Raw genomic sequence first — 19,996 nt, forward strand, 5'->3', positions numbered from 1 at the left:
GATGCTTTTGAAACACCAGTCTGCTCCAACAAAATCTAGGCAGTCCAGATAACTCTTCCCTATCAAAATGCCATGTGCTGAAATAAGGAATTCTACGATGGAGGCTTGTTTGACCCAACAGCAATGGTTAAATCCTGGTCCCATTACTATCAATGGCAAAACTGCCATTGACTTCAGTGTGGCCAGGATATAATCCCAGAAGCTTATCGTTATTTTAATACCAAACACAACCATCAACTTCTGTTGGGTCATACTAGAATACATGACACCACCACTGATTATACTCCAGGAATAGGGTTTTTTGACCTTCTCCGTTGGGAATGTCTCATAATTATGAATAAAAAGTGTATAGCTAATTGCATATTTTACCAATAATCTTTAAGCAAAGAAGTAAAATTTAAAATGAACAATGCTATTCCCTGGCACTTATTCAGCATCAGAAGAGAGAAGAAGAGCTCCGGAAGCAGCAAGAATGTGAGCAGAGATGGCCAGAAATTAAGGCAGTTCAGCGCAGAGATGAAAAGTGTGAAGATGACAAGAGATTTGTTGACGAGGAAATGTGCAAAGTGGACGGACAGAGGAAATCAGAAAGGAAGCAGGTATAACTCTAGGACTTACCAATGCAATTCACAGCTCCTTGTTTCTGTGGCTGAAGTCTAAGTTAATTAATGGAGTCTTGTTCCTATAGGTCAAGGACCATATAGAGGGGCTTTTTTCATTTATTTACTGGTTCTTTTCCTCACCTTAACAGCCCCTGGCAACTCTGCCCCTCTCTGCTTGTGTTGTATTGAGTCATCTCCATTCCTCCAGCAATGCCAGATTTCTTCTTCCTTAAGTTTTGCACTTATTTCCATGCTGCTCCTTAACATGTAGAGCTTCCTTACAGAACTGGTCTGTAAAACCACTACCCTCTTCTCCTTCAGCTCATGCCTTAAGGCCTACTTTGCCACGGTACATGTCGAAAATTACTAAGAATGTCCCCATCGAGGCTGTGCCCTGGCCTGGGATGACTGGAGCACAGCACCCTCCTGCCCCCAGCTCCCACGTACATTTCATGCTGGGGAAGGCCAAGAGAGGGTGGTATATGCCAAATCTGGCATACATCTGGGGACCTCTCTACATAAAAGGATGTACCTGCCCCACTGTGGCAGCTTTCCAGCTTCTGTGTGAGCAGTGCAAATCTGGCCATTTCTTTATCTGCATTTCCTGTTGATTTAGACTGGATTATATTTCCCAGTAAAGTCAGAAAATTTGGAAGTCTTAACACGTACAGTAGGGTACTGTCAGAAAGCATCAGAACTGGGATATTTCTTCTGTTCCTTGAAAGTAAAGTAGAAAGTGATGATTACGTAAAACAGTCAAAGGATGGAAATGGAATACAATGCAGATCCATCTGATCCCTCTGAGCACAACGTACATGAGATGGGCTTGGGGCATCTGTCTTCTGTCTCCTATTTCATCTTGTCCTCCTGGAAAAGAAGGTCCAGGAAACACCTCCCCACACACTTTATGAATAAGTTACTGAACTTGTATACCCAAGAAACCATATGATGTATGGTACGCAATTAAAATTAAAATAATCCCAGTCAATTACTTTTGACTTGATTGAAAAATATAGTAATCCTGTATGCTTCCCACAAACATCAGCCCATCTTTAATGTAAATCCCCAGCTCCTTTATTTTCCTTCTGAATATAACCAACCCCACTTTCTCCCTCACTAAATGAAATTGAAATGGAAATATTTTCACCACCTAGATCTTGTAACAGATGCAAATTCTAGCATTTTGGCCACAGTGTTTTCACAGGTGAATTGCTTATATGGAATTGGAAACATGGAATCCTTCAAAACTATAATGTTCAATAAAGCCACAGGCTTTTGGAAAAGTCATAAGAGTATTAGAAAGGCACCAATGAAAAATATTAAGAGAACACTTTGGAGCTGGCAGAGGGGCTTTTTTGTTATTGTTTTAGGCTATACTTCTATTAAATGCAAATTCAGAAAGTTTTGGTTCACAAGAGCCAAGATTCTAGCCATTTTCAAAGGGGACCTAAGAAAGATGGGCACCCGACTCCTACTGAAATACAGCTCATGTGAGCCCCTTTAAGAATCCCAGTAGGAATGTTTAAAAAGTGAAAATTGTTAATACCGACTTGTTTTTAGAAAAAGATGGAAGAAGTGCAACACAATAAGAAGTTACATCGGACTCTCCCCAAAGATCAGACCCAACTGCTGTCTCTTCAGCACGACCACAAGCAAAAGAAGAAAGAGCTTCCAAAGAGCTCGAGTTCAGCATCACAGCCTCCGCCAAGCAGTACAAGCAAAGAGGTACCCACATAACAGATTGTTACAGTTACATTTTGTGATGTGCAGGTAACTCAGAGGAAGGGAATTGACTGGTCTTTTGGATAAACCTTAACCCAAATCTGGGCAAAGGTGTGTTTTTTCCCAGGCACTGTATATCGCAGTGAAGCCTGATTGGCTACCACCTCTCCATAGAGTACAGGTTTTGTCTCCATTACTTCTACTCCAAATCAAAGTGGATTTGATGAAGGAGAGAAAAAAAGTGAGATCCTTCCACATAGCCAGTTTGGCCACATTCTGCAATGGCATGTAACCAGTCTACTTTCTCTCTCTGTCATGTCCTTGCCTTCCGACGAGGGATGAATGAAACTTGTGGCGTATGAGATTTGGTGAACCTCTGAGACTGATTTTAGGTTTGCAAAACTAGTTCAGGTTTCAGAGTAGCAGCGTTGTTAGTCTGTATCCGCAAAAAGAACAGGAAGACTTGTGGCACCTTAGAGACTAACCAATTTATTTGAGCATAAGCTTTCGTGAGCTACAGGAAGATGTTCATGCATCCGATGAAGTGAGCTGTAGCTCACGAAAGCTTATGCTCAAATAAATTGGTTAGTCTCTAAGGTGCCACAAGTACTCCTGTTCTTTTTGTGAAAACTAGTTCAGATTCACAAACATTTTTTCCTCTGTAATTTAAACCCAGCACAGGTCTCTAGATTCCTGTAGTCAATGAACAAGCAATGTGACCTCCTTTGCCACTCAATGTACTTAAAGATCTTTAGTTAGTTATTTGCAGTGTTGTAGACATGTTGGTCCCAGAATATTAGAGACACAACGTGGGTGAGGTAATGTCTTTTATTGGGCCTACTTCTGTTAGAGAGACAAGCTTTCAAGCTACACCGAGCTCTTCCAGACCTGAAAAAGAGGTGTGTAGCTCAAAATCTTGTCTATTTCACCAACAGAAGTGGACCCAAAAAAAGATAGTACCCTCTACCACTTTGTCTCTTTACCTAATAAGTTTAGATTTGATGGATAACGCATGACCATGTAGTCAGTGACTTACTTTAGACAGAGCTTCAGTTCCTTTTGCTGCTTCAAAAAAGGGTTTTGCCCACAAAATGGATTCTTTCTATGTATATCCTACTGATAGTTTGTATCGTGCCATCTTGTCATGGAGCCAAAGCTCCTTTGCTTCTCTTACTGTATCTAATATCCCATCATTTTTAGCCCCTTTTCTCTTTTTTAAACTTCCCAGCTAGGGGCTCAATCCAGCAGCCAGTGGAACTACAACATGATTAAAGTTAAGCATGTACTGAAGTGCTTTGCTGGGTTGGGAGCTGTTTGCTCGCATCTTGCAGAATCATGCCCCACACGTTTGCTGTGTATGTGTAAAGTATGGGGCGTGAACAGTCTGGGTGATATTTCTAGCAAAGCACCCTCCAAAATACCTGAGTAAAGGCTTTGTGAAAAACTCTGTGTGTGTGTGTGTGTGTGTGTGTGTGTGTGTGTGTGTGTGTAAGGAAAGCAGAATGCTGATAAGCATACTTTGCTTCAGTATCTAAACGGGTGAACTCTGACGTTATCAGTGTAAGAGCTTTAGATTAAGAGATCTGCAGATGTTCACAAGATGGAATTTCCTCTGTTGATGATAAATTAAATGAACTATTTTGCTAGACTTTTGAAATGATACATTTTAATACTGCAACAAAACCAAGCAATGATATGAAATCAGTTTAGGGAAACAAAACGCCTAAGCGTGTTATTACAGTAGCTGTTTGTGAAAACAGAAGAATGCATAATTCTGTTTGAAGCGCAACTTAGCTATCAAAAACAAATGTCTCCTCTCCAAGAGGTTTATTGCATTAAGTAAGTAAATAAATAATTTAGTGACATTGGAATTAGCTTTTTTGGAAGTCAATGTTTGTTTTGGAAACCTAGCCAAGGCTGTGTCAGCAGGTTGGGCCCACAGAGAGAGAAGCCAGCTATTTACTAAATATGTACCTACAAGAGTCAATGAAAATGTTGTGTTTCTGCTCAACTTTCTCAGGGGTGGGGGAAGAAATGCATCTCTGTTGAGCCTATTTCACTTTCTTTTTGCGATAGCCAAGGGAAAAATCTACAGCAAAATGTCAACTCAAATATTCATCTGGTTTTGGCATGTATTCCATAAATGACCTCTTTGTACTTGAATAAAATGTATTGTAGAATTTAGTTCATATGGTTCCTGTTAAATTTTAAGCTAAATATTGAATCCTGACATTATCAGTTGTGCATAGCTGGACTCATCTGGAAATATGTGGCACTGAGGAAAAAAGATAAGGGAAATCAGATAAATATGCAATTTCTTCACCAGTACTAATGGTCTCTTGTGTTCACTGTACCATACTGCAGCCATTTATTTATTCTATTTTTGATGATAGATTATATTTAATCACATTTGTACATCACTATTTTGCTGAAAACCTGGTTGGAAAAGAATTGCAGGGTCTCCCAGCTAAATAAAAATCAGTGCCACTGATCAGTGGCAAAATATTTTTTTTTGTCAAATTTTGGGAAAAAAGCCAGTTGCTTTTCAGTTCAACTTTTTGTATGTCGTCTTTTAAAAAAAAGTCAAAATGTTTTGAACCTCTCTAAAAATTAGGTCTCATCGAACTTATCAGTTGTATCGATCTTTCTCCTGCTTTCTTATCCAAAGAGCTGCTAACTTCTGCACTACAAAAAACATGACTTCTGACAGAGGTTACTCCCTCTTCCAGAGCTTGTTCTGCAGAAGTCGAATTTACGTTCATTAGTACTTTTATGAGATTTGGTTAAATGACGGTTGGCAGACATTCATGCCCAAGCCTCACTGGCTCTACAGCTGAGTTGAGAGAATTAAAAAAAATTGTTCTTCATGACCACGGAAGCTACCCTTGAGAATTCATTCGCTTAGCTGTAAAAAGGGGAGACTGTCTTCGAACCAGTTCATGGTCGCGGCTAAATTACAGCGCAAGACAATATACTTTGGGTCTGTCTGCAGCTGGGTGTAGCCCTGCCTGTGTGTGCTAGAGGAGGCTTAAGAGCCTGGCTAGACAGGGTAAAGAGGGCCCAGGCTGGTGGAACAGGCGGGCTCAGTGGTATCCCAGTACATCAGGTGGCACCTTAAAGGGGGGCAACCCGTCACAGTCCAAAATACTTTAATATTTTCATTTTTCCTTGCTAGTGACTGGGAGGGGAGGGGGGCACTTGTCTTTTACTGAGAGAGGATACAAAGGGTGAAAACCTAGCCCCACTGCAGTCAATGGGAGTGATGCCATTGGCATCAGTCGAGCCAGAATTTCTCCCAAAGTTCTTGGTATACTTTGGGAGTTTGTTTGTTTTAATGAAGTGCCTTTTCCAATACAGGTCTGTGAAACTAGTGGGAATCATTCTCCATCACAGGTCATCAGCAGGTTCCTAGAATATGTTCCCAACAGTGTTAATGCCCTTCCTAACATAGGCATAAGCACCCAGATACAGTGATGGGTGCATTAAAAAAAACTATCTACATAAAATAAAATATTTAGACACGGATAGCTAGAAATGAGTTAGCATTAATCTCTGGGTAGCTCTGTAAAACTGTTCCTATCCTTCTAAATCAGACAAAAATCGAAAGGTTTACACTAAAGAATTAGTAAACAGGAATTAGTCCTGTTGAGTAAAACCAGAAAGAGCCGTAGGGTCAAAACTGTGGGCAAGCAATTTTGTAGTGAGCAGGGCCTTTGGAAATGAAATGATCTTTGTACAGTTTAGGGCATTTTCATCTGCCAAATTTACGTGGTGTGGTTAATATTCCAAACAATATAAAATGCTATCACGTATTTTAATGCAGAAAACCACCTGTAAGTAATGTCTGCTTTATCGGGTCAGGTGACTATACACCAGGAGCAGAAGGAACAGGTGCAGCAGACCACACATTGCGGGGGAAGAGGGAGGAGGAAATTCAATGTAGATTTTAAAAACCCTGTTGAAGACATAAGGAAAGGTCTCCCTCCTCCTATGAGATCTCAACGAATAATACATTGGGTGGCATGAAAGAAAACAAAATTGCAATCCAGGCACCTCACAGTTGAGGCTTTTACTTGGCAGTATCATGCTGCAGTGAGTTTTCTTGCAGATTGGAAGCTTCATGGAAAAGGTGAGGTTCAAATTAGGGAGAATGTATAGGTATTGATCCTTCACTTGAATCCACATGGGCAGATCTCACACCCGCACGGAGTCTCGTCAAAGTGGGTCTGCACGGACATCAGGGTGCACCCACAGGGACCTGATGGCAGGACTGAGGCTGTCGTCTGCAATGGGTCTGATTTCATTTCTTGTTTTCAGGCCGAGGACAGAAAGAAGAAAAATGATGGGCTACAGACTCCTCTCGACTGGGCAGCCGTTCTTGGACACGAAGCCGCGCCGCACACTAGACTAGGTTCTGGCAGTAGTTCTAGTCCTTGCACCCCAGCTTTGCAAAGAGCAGTGGTAGCACAGGTGAAGTATCATTGTTCCATGTGCAGTGTGTAAAACCCGGGGTGACATCATGGCCTCACTCAAGTCAATTGCCGTCTCGGCAGAGGAGGTAAAAGAGCCCTTCCTCCCTCTGACCCCCCGGCACAGCTGACTAAGGGCTGTGACAGTCTAGCCCTAAGAATTTGTTGATGCCATCCTTTCCTGCTGAATTATAAATGGGATTGTATGCAGGCGTTGCAGATTAGGGCTAGATAACAGTTAATTTCAGATACGTTGATGCCTGGCGGCAGGGAGTCTCTGATGTCACGCTTAGGCTACGTCTACACTAAAAACTTCAAAGCGCTGCCGCGGGAGTAATCCCACAGCAGCCCTTTGAAGTGTGAGTGTGGTCCACGAGGGGAAAACTCCGAGCGCTGGGAGCCTGTCCACACTAGTGCGTTAAAGCGCTCAGACTTGCTGTGCTCAGGGGCGTGATTTTTGACCTCCCCTGAGCCAGCAAGTTAGAGAGCTATAAAATATAAGTGTAGCCAAGCCCTTACATGTGTCACAAAAAGCCTGAACCAACTATGCTGTTTTATTTCCTATGGAAGGATTTTATTCTGTATTTTTTACATAGCACCAGAAAGGTAAATGACACTTTACATAATAAGTGAAAAAGGCGGGGAATACCTGAAGGCCTTGACACTGGCGAAATTGTTGCCAACCTTGTTAAATATTCTGAAAGCACACGGAGGTGGAATGAGGAATAGTTATCAATGTAGGGTCAGATTTTGCTCCCGTGTGGCACCTGGAAGATCTGTGGAGTTCCTTTTGCTGAGTTTCCTCTGTGTTCTTCCATCATTGGCCAAAGATTTGCCTCACCCTGGAAGAAGTAGGGGATTTGACCTACAAGCCTTATAAATCCCCTAAAATCTCCAGGGAGCCAACTGGGACACCAGCTGCCTCCACTGAAGCCTTACACCTTCACACCTAGAGGATAGTTAGTATAGTTCCATTCACTGGGACACCACACATGCATACAGGTTCTTCCCAGGCCCAGAACCCCGGTTCTAAAGGGCACCAAGAAGCTGCCACTTTCCACTACTGCAGAGGGTTTCACAATTTCCAGAATCATTTTTTGACCCTCAGAACCGTGAAAGTCTTCTCAAATTAAGATAGGTTCCAGAGTAGAAGCCCTGTTAGTCTGTATTCGCAAAAAGAAAAGGAGTACTTGTGGCACCTTAGAGACTAACCAATTTATTTGAGCATAAGCTTTCGTGAGCTACAGCTCACTTCATCGGATGCATGCAGTGGAAAATACAGGGAGATTGATATACCCAGAGAACATGAAACAATGGGTGTTACCATGCACACTGTAACCAGAGTGATCACTTAAGGTGAGCTATTACCAACAGTTTTTCTTAAAGCGTGAGACCAACTTAGGCACAATTCATTCTCTTTTCCCTCCCCTCTCAGGTTGTATTCCACGCTCTACTTCACTTTGCTTGGCCAGGAACCATTGCTGGAACTTTTCCATGATGCTTTGATTTTTCCTTCCTTGTTCACTTGACACTTATCCATATACCTATTTTTCACTCCTATCCTTACAGCTTCTGCCCCATGTGAGTTGCCCAAATCTCTGCTATTAGACTCTGGTTACTAATGTAACTGTCCTAAAACTGGAAGTAGGCTTAAAGATTCCTGAATCAAAAGGCAAAAATTATATCTAGACATGGTTTCCAAAAAGCATGTTTGAAAACATACTGTGTAAGAATCCTTCTCTTGAAATGGCCACATCAGAAACATTTAGTTTTGCAGTTAGTCTCAAGAAGAAAATGAGTTTTGTGTTTTCATTCCTTTTGTGAATCATATGAATGTACACACTGTAACTTAGCATTTTGCGGCAAGGTGGAATGAACCGATGCATTCTTGCCGTGTGTGCTTATGGTATAAGATGGCTCAGAGACCAGTCAGTCATCTGCAGCTTACAAGACTCGGAGACAAAGACTGGTAAAACTAAGTATAGAGGGGTAGAGCTCATTTGTTTCTCAAAATATAATACCATTGACTTAAAAGTAAACTGTAAAACTAATACGAAAACTAAATGAATCCCAGATGTGTGTGTTGAAGTACCACTATCCAGGCTTTGAAAGGTCAGAGCAGCGGCTGCATGTTGTCATAGTTCAGACTCCGTAAGATCAAGTGACACTTAATGGTTTGCTGAATCTGTATCTGAATGATTAAAGAAGAAATCTCATCACAGCCATGAAGATGTAGAGAGCCTGATTTGGAAGTGCCTTGCACCTTGTGTAGTCCTCTTCACCCATGCAATGGGGCTGCAAAACATTACCGGACCCTAGTGATTACATTTTCCACCCAGTCTTCACTCACTTTGCATATGATTAGGTGCAAGGCTGCGGTGAATCGAGCCCCATGGTTATCTGTGATGCATTCTGGGTTATCTTCAGAATTTCATGGTGCCTGAGACTTATATTTAAAAAATCCACATATTTCCCTTCTCACTGTTTCCCACAGCCAGGCTAATGGAAAGATGTAGCACACAAATCTGTGATGAACTCAGTTTTCATTGGCTTTGTGGTTCACCTGTAAGGATTTGTTGGATATATTTTCTCAGTTGTACACATTAAAATTTATAGAACATTATTAATGTCCTACTTTTTTGCTAAATTAGAACCAGAAAGCTGGCTGTATTAAAATAATCAGCTATGCATTAAATCATGAATTGATCCAAGCTCTGCAACAAAGATACAAGTAATTTTAAAAAAAATTCCCTTCTTTAGGCCATCCTATGACAACATGTGGACAGCATCCAGGAATGCCTGTGGATGCATGCCAAAATGATATTAGGGGTGTCCTCACAAAGCAATCCAGTTGTCTTGTACTCCCCCTCTGGAATCTTTTTCAAACAAGCATGGCCTGCTGTGTGTTGTGTCCTCTTCTGTCATAATTCCCATGCAGAAAAGAGCCCATTACCTCAACTCAGTTAGGATCCATTCTTTGGTCCCAGGGCATCTTTCTGAAACCCACAGGGAAGCCTCGGGGATTAGGAGTGGGTGGGATGCCCTCACTTGTGCTTATAATAAAAACACAATGCGATTGAGCTCTGTTTAATTCAAAATCATCAACAGAGCTTTCCTTGTAAAAATGATTCGTTCAGACAAACACAAGGAGATGTAGTTATCTCCAATACCCCAGGGTTCCACTGCTTTTGATTTATAGAGTGTAATTGAAGTCAGTGGCAAAACTCCCTTAGACTTCAGTGGGGCCAGAGTTTCACTCATAAGTGGGACCTGAATTCTATGTTAGCCTTGGGCTGGCTATCTGCACAGGAATAGACTTCACCCATAGAGCACCTGGTTGGATTTGTCCAGTCACTGGGGCCCTGATTCAGCAAAGCAGTTAGGCATGTGCCTAATTTTAAGCATAGGAGTAGTCCCCTCGATGTCAACAGAACTGCTCGCATGCTTAAATTTTTGCACACACTTAAGTACTTTGTTGCATCAGGGCCTAGGAGAAGATGGAGAAAAATATTCCTGTGTATTGATAACATAGTTCCTATAAAACCCATACCTATCCCCAGGTTAAGCCACTTGAGGGAACACCTTGCAGCCACAGATAATTTTGGTAAATAAAAACTATTATTAGTGGCAATCATGTTGGGCAAAAAAGTTATTTTTTTTAGAACACAAACTGGAAAAATAGACCATTAAATGTTCTAAATGCTTATAAAGCTGTTTGCTCCCAAAACTGAGATAAAGAACCTTGAATCTCTAAGCAGATGAAATAGATAAAACTGTGTCCTGCATCTGGTTTTCCCATCCCAGCCTGGAAAGTATAAACTGGGATTAGCTTATTTTTCTTTTCTTTTATACTTTGTTCCTTTCAATATTTGTTAAGGAATCTTAATGAGGCCCTATTGTTCCCATAAAGTAGTCCAGGATGGGTTATATAGACTTCAGAATCATAATACGTTATGTTTCTGAAATTCTGTGCCTAGTTCTTAGTTATTTGTTTTACTTGTATTTTTTATATAAATTACAGTATTGAAAATTAATGAAATATTAAGTAAACAATCATCACCTGTTTATAGTATCTTTCTACTGAGCATTTTAAACATTTTTACTGACTTCAATTAATTAATCAGTAAAATACCACTCTGAGGTATTGTAAAGAAAAAATGTATAAAGAAACTTCACTCATTGAACAGCAGCTACCTCTGGAATGAACCACAGCAGCTGTTTAACAGAGCATAGCGACACACGGTAGCAATTTGGGACAGGAAGTTCCCACTGAATGCACAGAGGGATTTTAAGCAGGCAACATGTAATTTGGTTTGGACACAGGTTCAGTACCTTTATTCTTATTAAACATTGCAATGGTATCTTTAAGGCCTGGAAGTGATCCTGGTTTTATGGTGCTTTTGAAAGGAGGTACCTTGAAAGGAGGCAGCAAGATGTTAGCATGCTTGGGCATTGCTTCAGTCCTGATTCAGAAGGAAGAATGTCAACTAATGAATAACTAATACCACTTCCTGCAGTCCCTAGATGTTCTCTGGAGTGCTCCTGCCATGCTTAGCATGTGAGATCTGACAGGATAACAACATGAGAGATTATAGCTGCAGGCATCTCTCTGATATTACTAGCAACGCCAACTGGATTGCCACATAGAAATTCCTCTGGATGGACCCAGCTCATACAACACCATTGCCATATATTTTCCCTTATTCTTTTCTTGAATCAAAGAAGCTTGCTCTTTTCAGAGACGATCATCACAGTGGACTTTTCTGGCTTCTTTCACCCCATGAATGAGTCTAGTTATACTGCGGAGCTAGATTAATAGAATCATAGAATATCAGGGTTGGAAGGGACCTCAGGAGATCATCTAGTCCAACCCCCTGCTTAAAGCAGGACCAATCCCCAGTTTTTGCCCCAGATCCCTAAATGGCCCCCTCAAGGATTGAACTCACAACCCTGGGTTTAGCAGGCCAATGCTCAAACCACTGAGCTATCCCGTCACTCAAAAGGATTTTATTTCTTAGCCAGAAACCTTAAGTAGCAAATGCTGGGTATTTGAAAGTTTTCTTTTGAAAGTTTCTTTCTTTTGAAAGTTTGAGTTTTTAAGTTTTTAAACGTTCTTTCATTTGGAATGAAGAGCACGTGTGAGAATATTTTCCTGCCAGTTCAGGCCAGCTGCTGGTTAAATACAACAACCTGCTTTTATCAGGGTGCTTTTTTTAAACAGACATGGGCCCAAATTGGCACCCCTTGATTTGACTATCCCTGAGCTTTGGTGAAATTATTGTTTCAAATCTGACTCAGGGCTTGGTCTCATCTTTAATTTGTACAGCTCTTGGGAAAAACTGTTGGTTACATTTTGGGGAACACATTTGCAATACTTAACTCTGAAAATAGGAGTATTTGACTGCTTTATATGCAACATGCATACTGGAAATTAATTCTTCCATGAAATATTCATTTTGAAATCTGTTTGATTTGCAGCATATGGTTTATACCATCCAGTTATGCAGTTGGCCAGGTACTACTAATGAAATATTAGCTTCTTTGGGTTGGGGGTTTTTTTTAGGACAAATGTGAAGTATAAGAAATTTTTACTAGCAATATATTTTATGGTACCCATTATCCCCCCACACACACACACACACACATCCTGAAAATAAATAAATTCCTTTACAAAGGTGAAGATAAATGAGACTGTGTTCATGTGCCAGTGGTCCTTATTTAATGCAATATGTCTGCTTTGCCAAATACCTGGCTATACCAACAGTGTGGCGGTGGTGATGTTTGTAGAGCGATTCTGGCTGGGGGATAATGTTTGACATAAACTTCATTTGTTTGAAGAGTGAAAACCTCCGGACCAGTAGAGACGTATACCACAGCAGTTCACTGTCAGACATGGTGATAACACCAGTGAGCCCAGGACAGGATGATGTATTCTGGAGTGTTTGTCAAAATGAAGAGCAGCCTCCAAAGGTACTGGAAACTGAAGGGGTATATGTTCCAGCTGGCCATTATTAATAGTGCCTAATTCAGCTTCACTGAAGTCAGTGGGATTCATTCCATTGACTTGCTTCATTAAGCATTGAATAAGGTCCTTTACCCCCATACATATTACCAGAACTTATACATACGCCTTGATACTGATGGGCACATGACAGATAGATCTGCATCAAGGGGAGAATTAGACTCCTGCTGGGGGGTTCCCCCCCCCATCTCACTATCCATTTCTTAATCTACAATTAATGTACAGTTGATAGGAATGGCTATTGCAGATTAAACCCAACACACTGATGAAGGGGTTATGTGTGAAATCTTGACAAAACTCCCATTGACTTCAATGAAGCCAGGATTTCACCCTGTAATTCTGTCACTCCCTGTGTTAGAATAGACTGATAGGATATTAGTAAAATCACCCTGGAGTTCAAAATTGGTTATGTGGTTGAAGAGATCTTGTTAATCTGGAAAGGATAATGTAAAAACATGGATTTGAGTAAATATAATAATATCTGGCCTAACTGAGTGAATGCTGTGTATGTCAGTACATGTAATATATGTGTGTGGTCTGTGTATGTGTAAACACTTATTTGGCTAGACCAACTATTTGGTTTCTTTCCTCCCTGCCCCCTTCCCTCTGCCCCGGGTTTTGAAGAATCTAGTTACACTGCAGAGCTAGATTATTAGTTCACATAATTCAAAGGATTTTTTGTTTCTTTTTTAGCCAAAACCCCTATGTACAAGTGCTGGGTATTTGCATATATATGTTCTACTGCCTCCTGGGTGGGTGTGTTGTTTGTAGCAATTTAAGGTAATTCACCCTGTACGCTGGTAGTCCCTGGACAGGAACAACATTTATGTGACCGGAACTGTATTTCCCCCATTCACCACAAAAACTGACCCAACAATAAAGTAATTTCCAATAAAAAGACACATTCCCAGAATGTCCCACTGGAGCATTTTTCTTCTGTGTGTTTTAGTCTGTCTTGTATTTATGCAGGGCATACGTTGGGATTATTAACTGAGTATATGATATCAGAGTAGCGAACTGAAACATTTGGTTAAATCTTTAAGGTTCCAGAAAGAACAACCTCTAAATTTTACAGCAGGGATCATCTTGGCCGTCAAAGATGTCCTTCAAGGTAAGCTCCTCTGTGTTTTGTGCTTAAACTAATGTTGATTTACTACCAACAGGAAAACTGAAGCCAGCTCATTAAAATCAAAGCCATAACTTCAGGAACTCCACTGTCAACGTCGGTTCATACTTCATTTAATGGCCATGACAATTATTCCCTCTTTGGAGCCAACTTACCCACAAAGTAACCCAGCCAAATGTTCTGACCTTGAACCTTAACGAAGCTTCTAAACCCGCTCACATTTCTCCTCTTAACAGTTTACATGTGTGATTTTGAACCCAGATAAAACCCGCTTGTGGCTCCGCTTCTCTTTTTGCGTCAGCATAATTTTAATCTCATCCTATTATCAGTCCCTAATTGCACTGATAATATGCAAGGGCCTGATCCTGCACATTCGTATGCAGGGCCTAGTGCTGACTGCTCTGAGTTCTCTCATTTGGTCCAGTAGTTTGAGCACAATGAATACAACTCAGTGGGCCTGACTCTCCATTGCCCTGGATATGGTGCCATCATTCACACCAGCACAAAAGTGGGTGTAAAACCCTTCCGTGCAGCTTTGCTAGCACCCGCTTGGCACTTGTGTAAATGACTGCTTGAGGAGCAGGCTAATGGAGAATCAGACTCATGTGTGTCACACTGTGGGCAGGTGGTAGAGGTCAGTGGGTTTTGGCAATAATGCTCCCAATTTCTGTCTCTGACTCTGCATATATGCAATTTAGCCGTGACTTGTGGTGTTTCTGCCAATAGCTTCATTACTAAATATGCTCTCTTTAAGTATTATAGGATGCAATGCAAAAAAGAGACATGGGCTAGTAGTTAAATCACAGTGTTTGGAGTCAGGAATGCCACAGTCTTCATTTTGACCTTAGGCAAGTCCCTTTATCTTCCTGTGTATTCTGTTCTCTGTTTGTAAATGGAGGCAATAATACCTACCTCCCTGGGGTGTTCTGAGGCTGGATTCAGTAACATCTGTAAGTGCTCTGAGGCCCAGGAACAGAAATGCAAAATATTTGGATATGATTTTTGTCTTTGTGTTTAGTAACGTGCAGCAGCCATCCCCAGGGGGACATGCTCTGAAACTAAATAGCAGCAGCAGCTCTCCTGGCAGCAGGCAATGGGAGATGGGATCTCATCTCAGCAAAAGATCAACCTCAGGTGATTCTTAGGTCAATGATTTATCAATCAAAATGTGTAATGTTCCTATGCCTTGAAATCTGGTACATGTTGAGTCCAAGATGTCAAAATCTTGCATACAAATTTATATTTGTGTTCACTGCATGTCTTTTCATGACATGATTTTGATTGCTTTCTGGATTGTATGGTCTGTGTTCCAAGCACGGAGTTAAAATAGAAACTGTTCCTTTTTTGAGTGCAAAACTGACAGTGAGCATGTTCCCAGATGGAAAATGTAATAAACTGTCTTAATTAGGAGGTGAAAAACAAAATCAGTGTCTTTTTATTCACTAGTACTGTTGAAAGTCAGTAGATCTGGTGTTACGGGTACATTGGCCTAACGCTATAATAAGGGTAACTCACCGGAGCTTTTCTTCATGACCTTTACTACTTTATTGGATTGCTAGCTAATGAGATGATACAGTTTAGCAGCTGTTATGCATTAACATTTCTGCACTTTATTATTGTTTTGGCTGGGGAAGACATGAGGTTCCCCATTCAGCCTCTTATGAAACATTCCTTTGGTATATTATAATTTATTGAAAAATATAGTGAAACTTTTAAAAGGGGCCAAAAGCAAATTATTAGACAAAGACAACCACATGTAGAGTAACCAAAACGTGTGGTGGGTTTTCAGCTTTGCATCGTACTTGTGGATGAAGACCTGCATAGCTCGCTTGGGTTATGCTAGTCCATGCAAATGCGTGGCGGTACAAACTCAGATTCCTCTTAAATATGTGGCTTGAAGCACCAGCAGGCAGGGACACGGAAGGAGAAGTAGACAGCCTTATTCCTCTCTAGTTACTCCTAAATATATTATGTCATTTGTTGTAGCCATGTTGGTCCAAGGATATTATAATTCTTAGAATTAAATGTATTTTAAATAAGACCAGGTGGGTGAAGTAATGCCTTTTATTAAACCAACTTCGGTTGGTGAGAAAGACGTGCTTTTGAGCTATAGAGAGCTCTTCTTCAGGTAGCTCGAACGCGTGTCTCACTCTCCCCAACAGAAGTTGGGCCAATAAAAGATATTCCCTCACCCACCGTGTCTTGTTTAAAAATACATTTAATTATAAGAATCTCATTGCCTTGATGTCAGAGTACCAGTTACGTATATTAAGCCTGGTTGGCCATTGCTTGTGTAGCTCTCTGCAGAATGGTAGCATTTGATACCCACTTTGCACTATGTAAATGACTACTAAGGCAGGGGGAAATCGTTGGTGTTTCTATTGGCGTTAAGGCTGATATCATGGCAATGAGCATCTTAGAAATTCATTTCATAATAATATGGAATTTAAAGAAAAAGTTATTTTTAAAGTGATGTTCATGTTAATTTACAAAAACTTGACAAATGAAGGCCAAATTGCATATTTATTGCAGTCACACATTCAAGCAAACTTTGCTTTAAATAGCCATTGGATATTGAAAACTTGGCTTCAAGAAAAATCCAAACCACAGTCTCAAATGATTTGACCTTGTTTTTCTTTTGCTTTTATGTCATTTTCCTTTTCAATAATAATTCAGCAAAAAGCAATCATGCAGCAGCCCAGCGCCACTTCACAGTCATTGTCTGATATGTAACACCTGTGCTATTCTGGGAAGGGGAACTAAAAACCTCACTGGCCATGGAAAGAATTGAAAAACTCCCCAGTGGTTTAACCTGTCTCCTTGGGTTCTTAAGTGTAATTGAATGACAGCTTGTTCTGATGTGTGGTAGTCAGGGAAAAGTTTTATTTTCTCAAAGCCAAAGGAACAGTGAATTAGGTGTTTAAATACATTTAAACTAATATAGCAGCCTAGTTGCTTTAAACACTCAGTGATTAGTAATGAGTTTGGAATCAAAACAGCTTTAGAAAATGCTTAAATCCATATAGTGATTGTAATAAAATTATGTAGATACACAAATAACTGCCTGCATTATAGAGTCCTAATCTGGCCAGATGCAGCCATCCTTACTCTCCCTGAGCAATGTCTTGCTCTGCAAGTAGTCCCGCTGATAGCAATGGGACAGGTTATGTAATAAGTTACTAAGCAATGAACTGAGTTATGAGCTGCCTTCCATGCCGGTGCAGAGGAGAAAGGAGTACTTCCTTTCATGGGCCAATTGCATCATTAGACCATATGTGGAGGAGGACAGCAGCGATCCTGGACAATTCTGCCCTTCCTGTGTAGCTGCTTGGGAAGTAGCCTTGGCTACTCCCCCCACCCCACACAGACACACACACGCATATACACAATGTATCAGACAGCACAGCTAAGCCAGCAATCTGTGCCAGGAGAAGTGCTGACATGGCTTATTACTGCCAAAGAATAAAGAGAAGCAAGACCTGAACAGTGACTTTCCAAGGCAACAGCCTTGGCGAAGGGGGCATTCCCCTCTGCTTTTAGCAGAGGGAGCAGTGCAGTTTTATACACCCTAGCTCTGACTGCTATGGCAGCTTCGCTTTCAGTGTAAACTTACCCTGGCTTCCACAGGGCACTGGCTTCGGAGAGAGATGAGAGCTCTGAAGTTTGGACAGTGGCAAAATGTCATAAAATATTCTAAAAAATGTAGGGCTTGACTCCCTCTTACGAATGGGAGCAGAGCCATTGATGTTAGCGGGACCGCTGACGGGAGTAGGGAATACTTACCCAAAGGCTGGGTTACAGGATTGGGCCCTCTATGCTGTTTCTGCTCTACAGTCAGATGAAGTGCTTAGGAAAACATGCACGTGTGGTTTGGGGCTCAGGGTTTCCATCCTCTGCTTTGGCCTGCAATCAGTGGAGCGCAGCTGGGTGGCACCCCTGCTGTGGAATGTGCCGAGCAATCACTGATGTGATGAGCTGTTTAAGAGGGTTAGACTGACCCGTCGGCCCCAACCCTGGCATGTCCACTTTCCCCACTCTTCTCGTTCAGAGAGCTTCTGCTTTTCCACTGCCCACAGCGCTTGTGCGAGCCAGTTGGCTTCCACTCTGCCGGCCTCACCCTAGGCAGCAGAAATGCATCGGGACTTCCACAGCCATGCAGGGCTGTGGGCCGGGGGGGGGGGGGGGGGGGCTCACCCTAAAAATCAAAGGAAGGCTTCCCTTTCCATAAAAGAGAAAACAATACAATGCAAGCATAGGAGGCCTATGCGCGTGTTGAGGGATTGTCCTGTTGTTGTATGTGCCATGTATTTAATGCTTCTCTCTACAACTCTCCTTTTGGGGAATCAAGGCTCGTCCAAGGCAGAGAGCCCACTGTCCCAGAACCACCCGCAGCAGTTCAAGAAGTCTGAAAATGCTCCTCACCTGGCCCAGTTTTCAGTAGGTTCTTTTACTGCCAATACTGTTGGTTTTGGTCACACTTTCTAGTAAGGGTACATTTATAAACAGTATAAACGTTTTAATTAATGGTTAACCAATTGTTATAGAGTCCAAGTCAACAGGCTGCTCATAGGCAGAGCATATAACCCACTGTAGCAGAATCTACTGCTGTTCTTATAACCCTCTGATCACCTACCACTTATGACTGTAACACGCTTAATAATGCATTAACCCTTCAGGAGCTGTGTATAAATGTGTCTTTAATATAAAGTGTGACCTCTGTTTCTTGGGTTTGTTTTTTTTTATTAGTTCAGCCTTGTAAAGTTGGGTGTTTGCCCATCGGTTCAGTTAACTGGAGCTAACATGCCCTGAGCAAGAGATCATACGTGGAATGTTTGGTATTTTAAAAGTTGCAGGGAAGGGCCTAGATGGCTTGGAGGAATGCATAGCCAGAGACTGGGTCAAATCTAGAGCAAACCTGTAGCAGCCTAGAGTTCGTAAGGTCAGCTAGCTGTTTGGCGGTCTGTGTAAGACAGGTTTGGAGGAGAGGGAGGATGGTCCAGGGCTTAGGGAAAAGGCCTGGGACATCAGAGAACCAGGTTTGCATCCTTTTGTGGCCTTGAGTAAGCCACATATTCACTCTGTCTCAGCTTCCCATCCTTAAGAAGGGGGATAGTAGCACTTCCCTATCTCACAGGGATGTATTAAGACAAATACATTAAAGATTGAGTGGTGCTCAGGTACTGCGGTAATGGGCGCCACAGAAGTATCATTGGTAGATAAATGATGGTCTCACTTCATTTCCCAGTAGACTTGTATCCACATTATCAAAACCACCATCACAATTAGCATGGTGTCCACTTTAGCAGACTCAGTAGAGGCCAAGGGGCTCCAGTTTAGGGCTAAATTATGGCATTTACCCACTGGCCCAAGTAGGCAGCTGGGCTGAGGCTCCTTGAAGCACAATCCCACCCCAAACAGCCTGGGGGAATGTGTATGTAAAATGAAAGTGAGAGGTTTGTTTTTCCTGTGTATAATACCTCTCCACACAAGCATTTTCTACACAGGTATTAAAGCCCATCCCTTGAATACCATTGAGATTTAACCTAACCTTGGCCCCAAAATTCAAAAGTAACATTTTTAAAGAGCCAAGATTGGATGAAAGGTGCTTATACTACTAGTGAGCATTCACCCTGCTAAATGGTGGTGAGATGTTTGAGCCTAAAATTAACAGCTTGGTTAAAATTAACCAGACGCCATTGCTAGAGGAATTCAGTCATTTTAGTTCAGCTCATTATTCTTTGTGTACTACCTGGCTCCAGTGTGGGGCGGTGCAAAAGTGTTATCTGCCTAATAAAGAGTTTTAGTTAAAAGTTGCAGTAACTATTTACCAACTAGAAATGGAATAAGGTGGCTGCTTGCTCATGTGATTTTGCAGTGGATTCTTAAATGGGAAAATGCAATCGAGTTTTCTTTCTTCAGAGTCCAGCCTTCTTCGCCAAAGGGAAAGACGGTGCCAACATGTTCTCCACAGTAGCAGAATATTCATCATCCAGTGATGAACTGCTCAGCAGCGATGATGATGATACGATTCACACAAGGTTAGCTTTTTTTCTTT

At 41.5% G+C, this 19,996-nt stretch overlaps 1 protein-coding gene across 2 annotated transcripts in view; it reads left to right on the top strand.

Annotated features, from left to right (window-relative positions):
- NRK (Nik related kinase) overlaps window positions 1-19,996 on the top strand; it is a 121,783-nt gene that overhangs the window by 67,116 nt on the left and 34,671 nt on the right. For both annotated transcript variants that reach the window (XM_073358334.1, XM_073358336.1), the window contains 8 exons: window positions 435-599; window positions 2,163-2,327; window positions 6,642-6,794; window positions 12,632-12,763; window positions 13,859-13,926; window positions 14,960-15,075; window positions 18,290-18,378; window positions 19,861-19,979. In XM_073358334.1, the coding sequence (XP_073214435.1) occupies window positions 435-599; window positions 2,163-2,327; window positions 6,642-6,794; window positions 12,632-12,763; window positions 13,859-13,926; window positions 14,960-15,075; window positions 18,290-18,378; window positions 19,861-19,979 (1,007 nt within the window). The remainder of the gene's footprint in view (window positions 1-434; window positions 600-2,162; window positions 2,328-6,641; window positions 6,795-12,631; window positions 12,764-13,858; window positions 13,927-14,959; window positions 15,076-18,289; window positions 18,379-19,860; window positions 19,980-19,996) is intronic.

This window comes from Lepidochelys kempii, chromosome 9 (assembly GCF_965140285.1).
Source record: "Lepidochelys kempii isolate rLepKem1 chromosome 9, rLepKem1.hap1, whole genome shotgun sequence".
Lineage (NCBI taxonomy): Eukaryota > Metazoa > Chordata > Testudines > Cheloniidae > Lepidochelys > Lepidochelys kempii.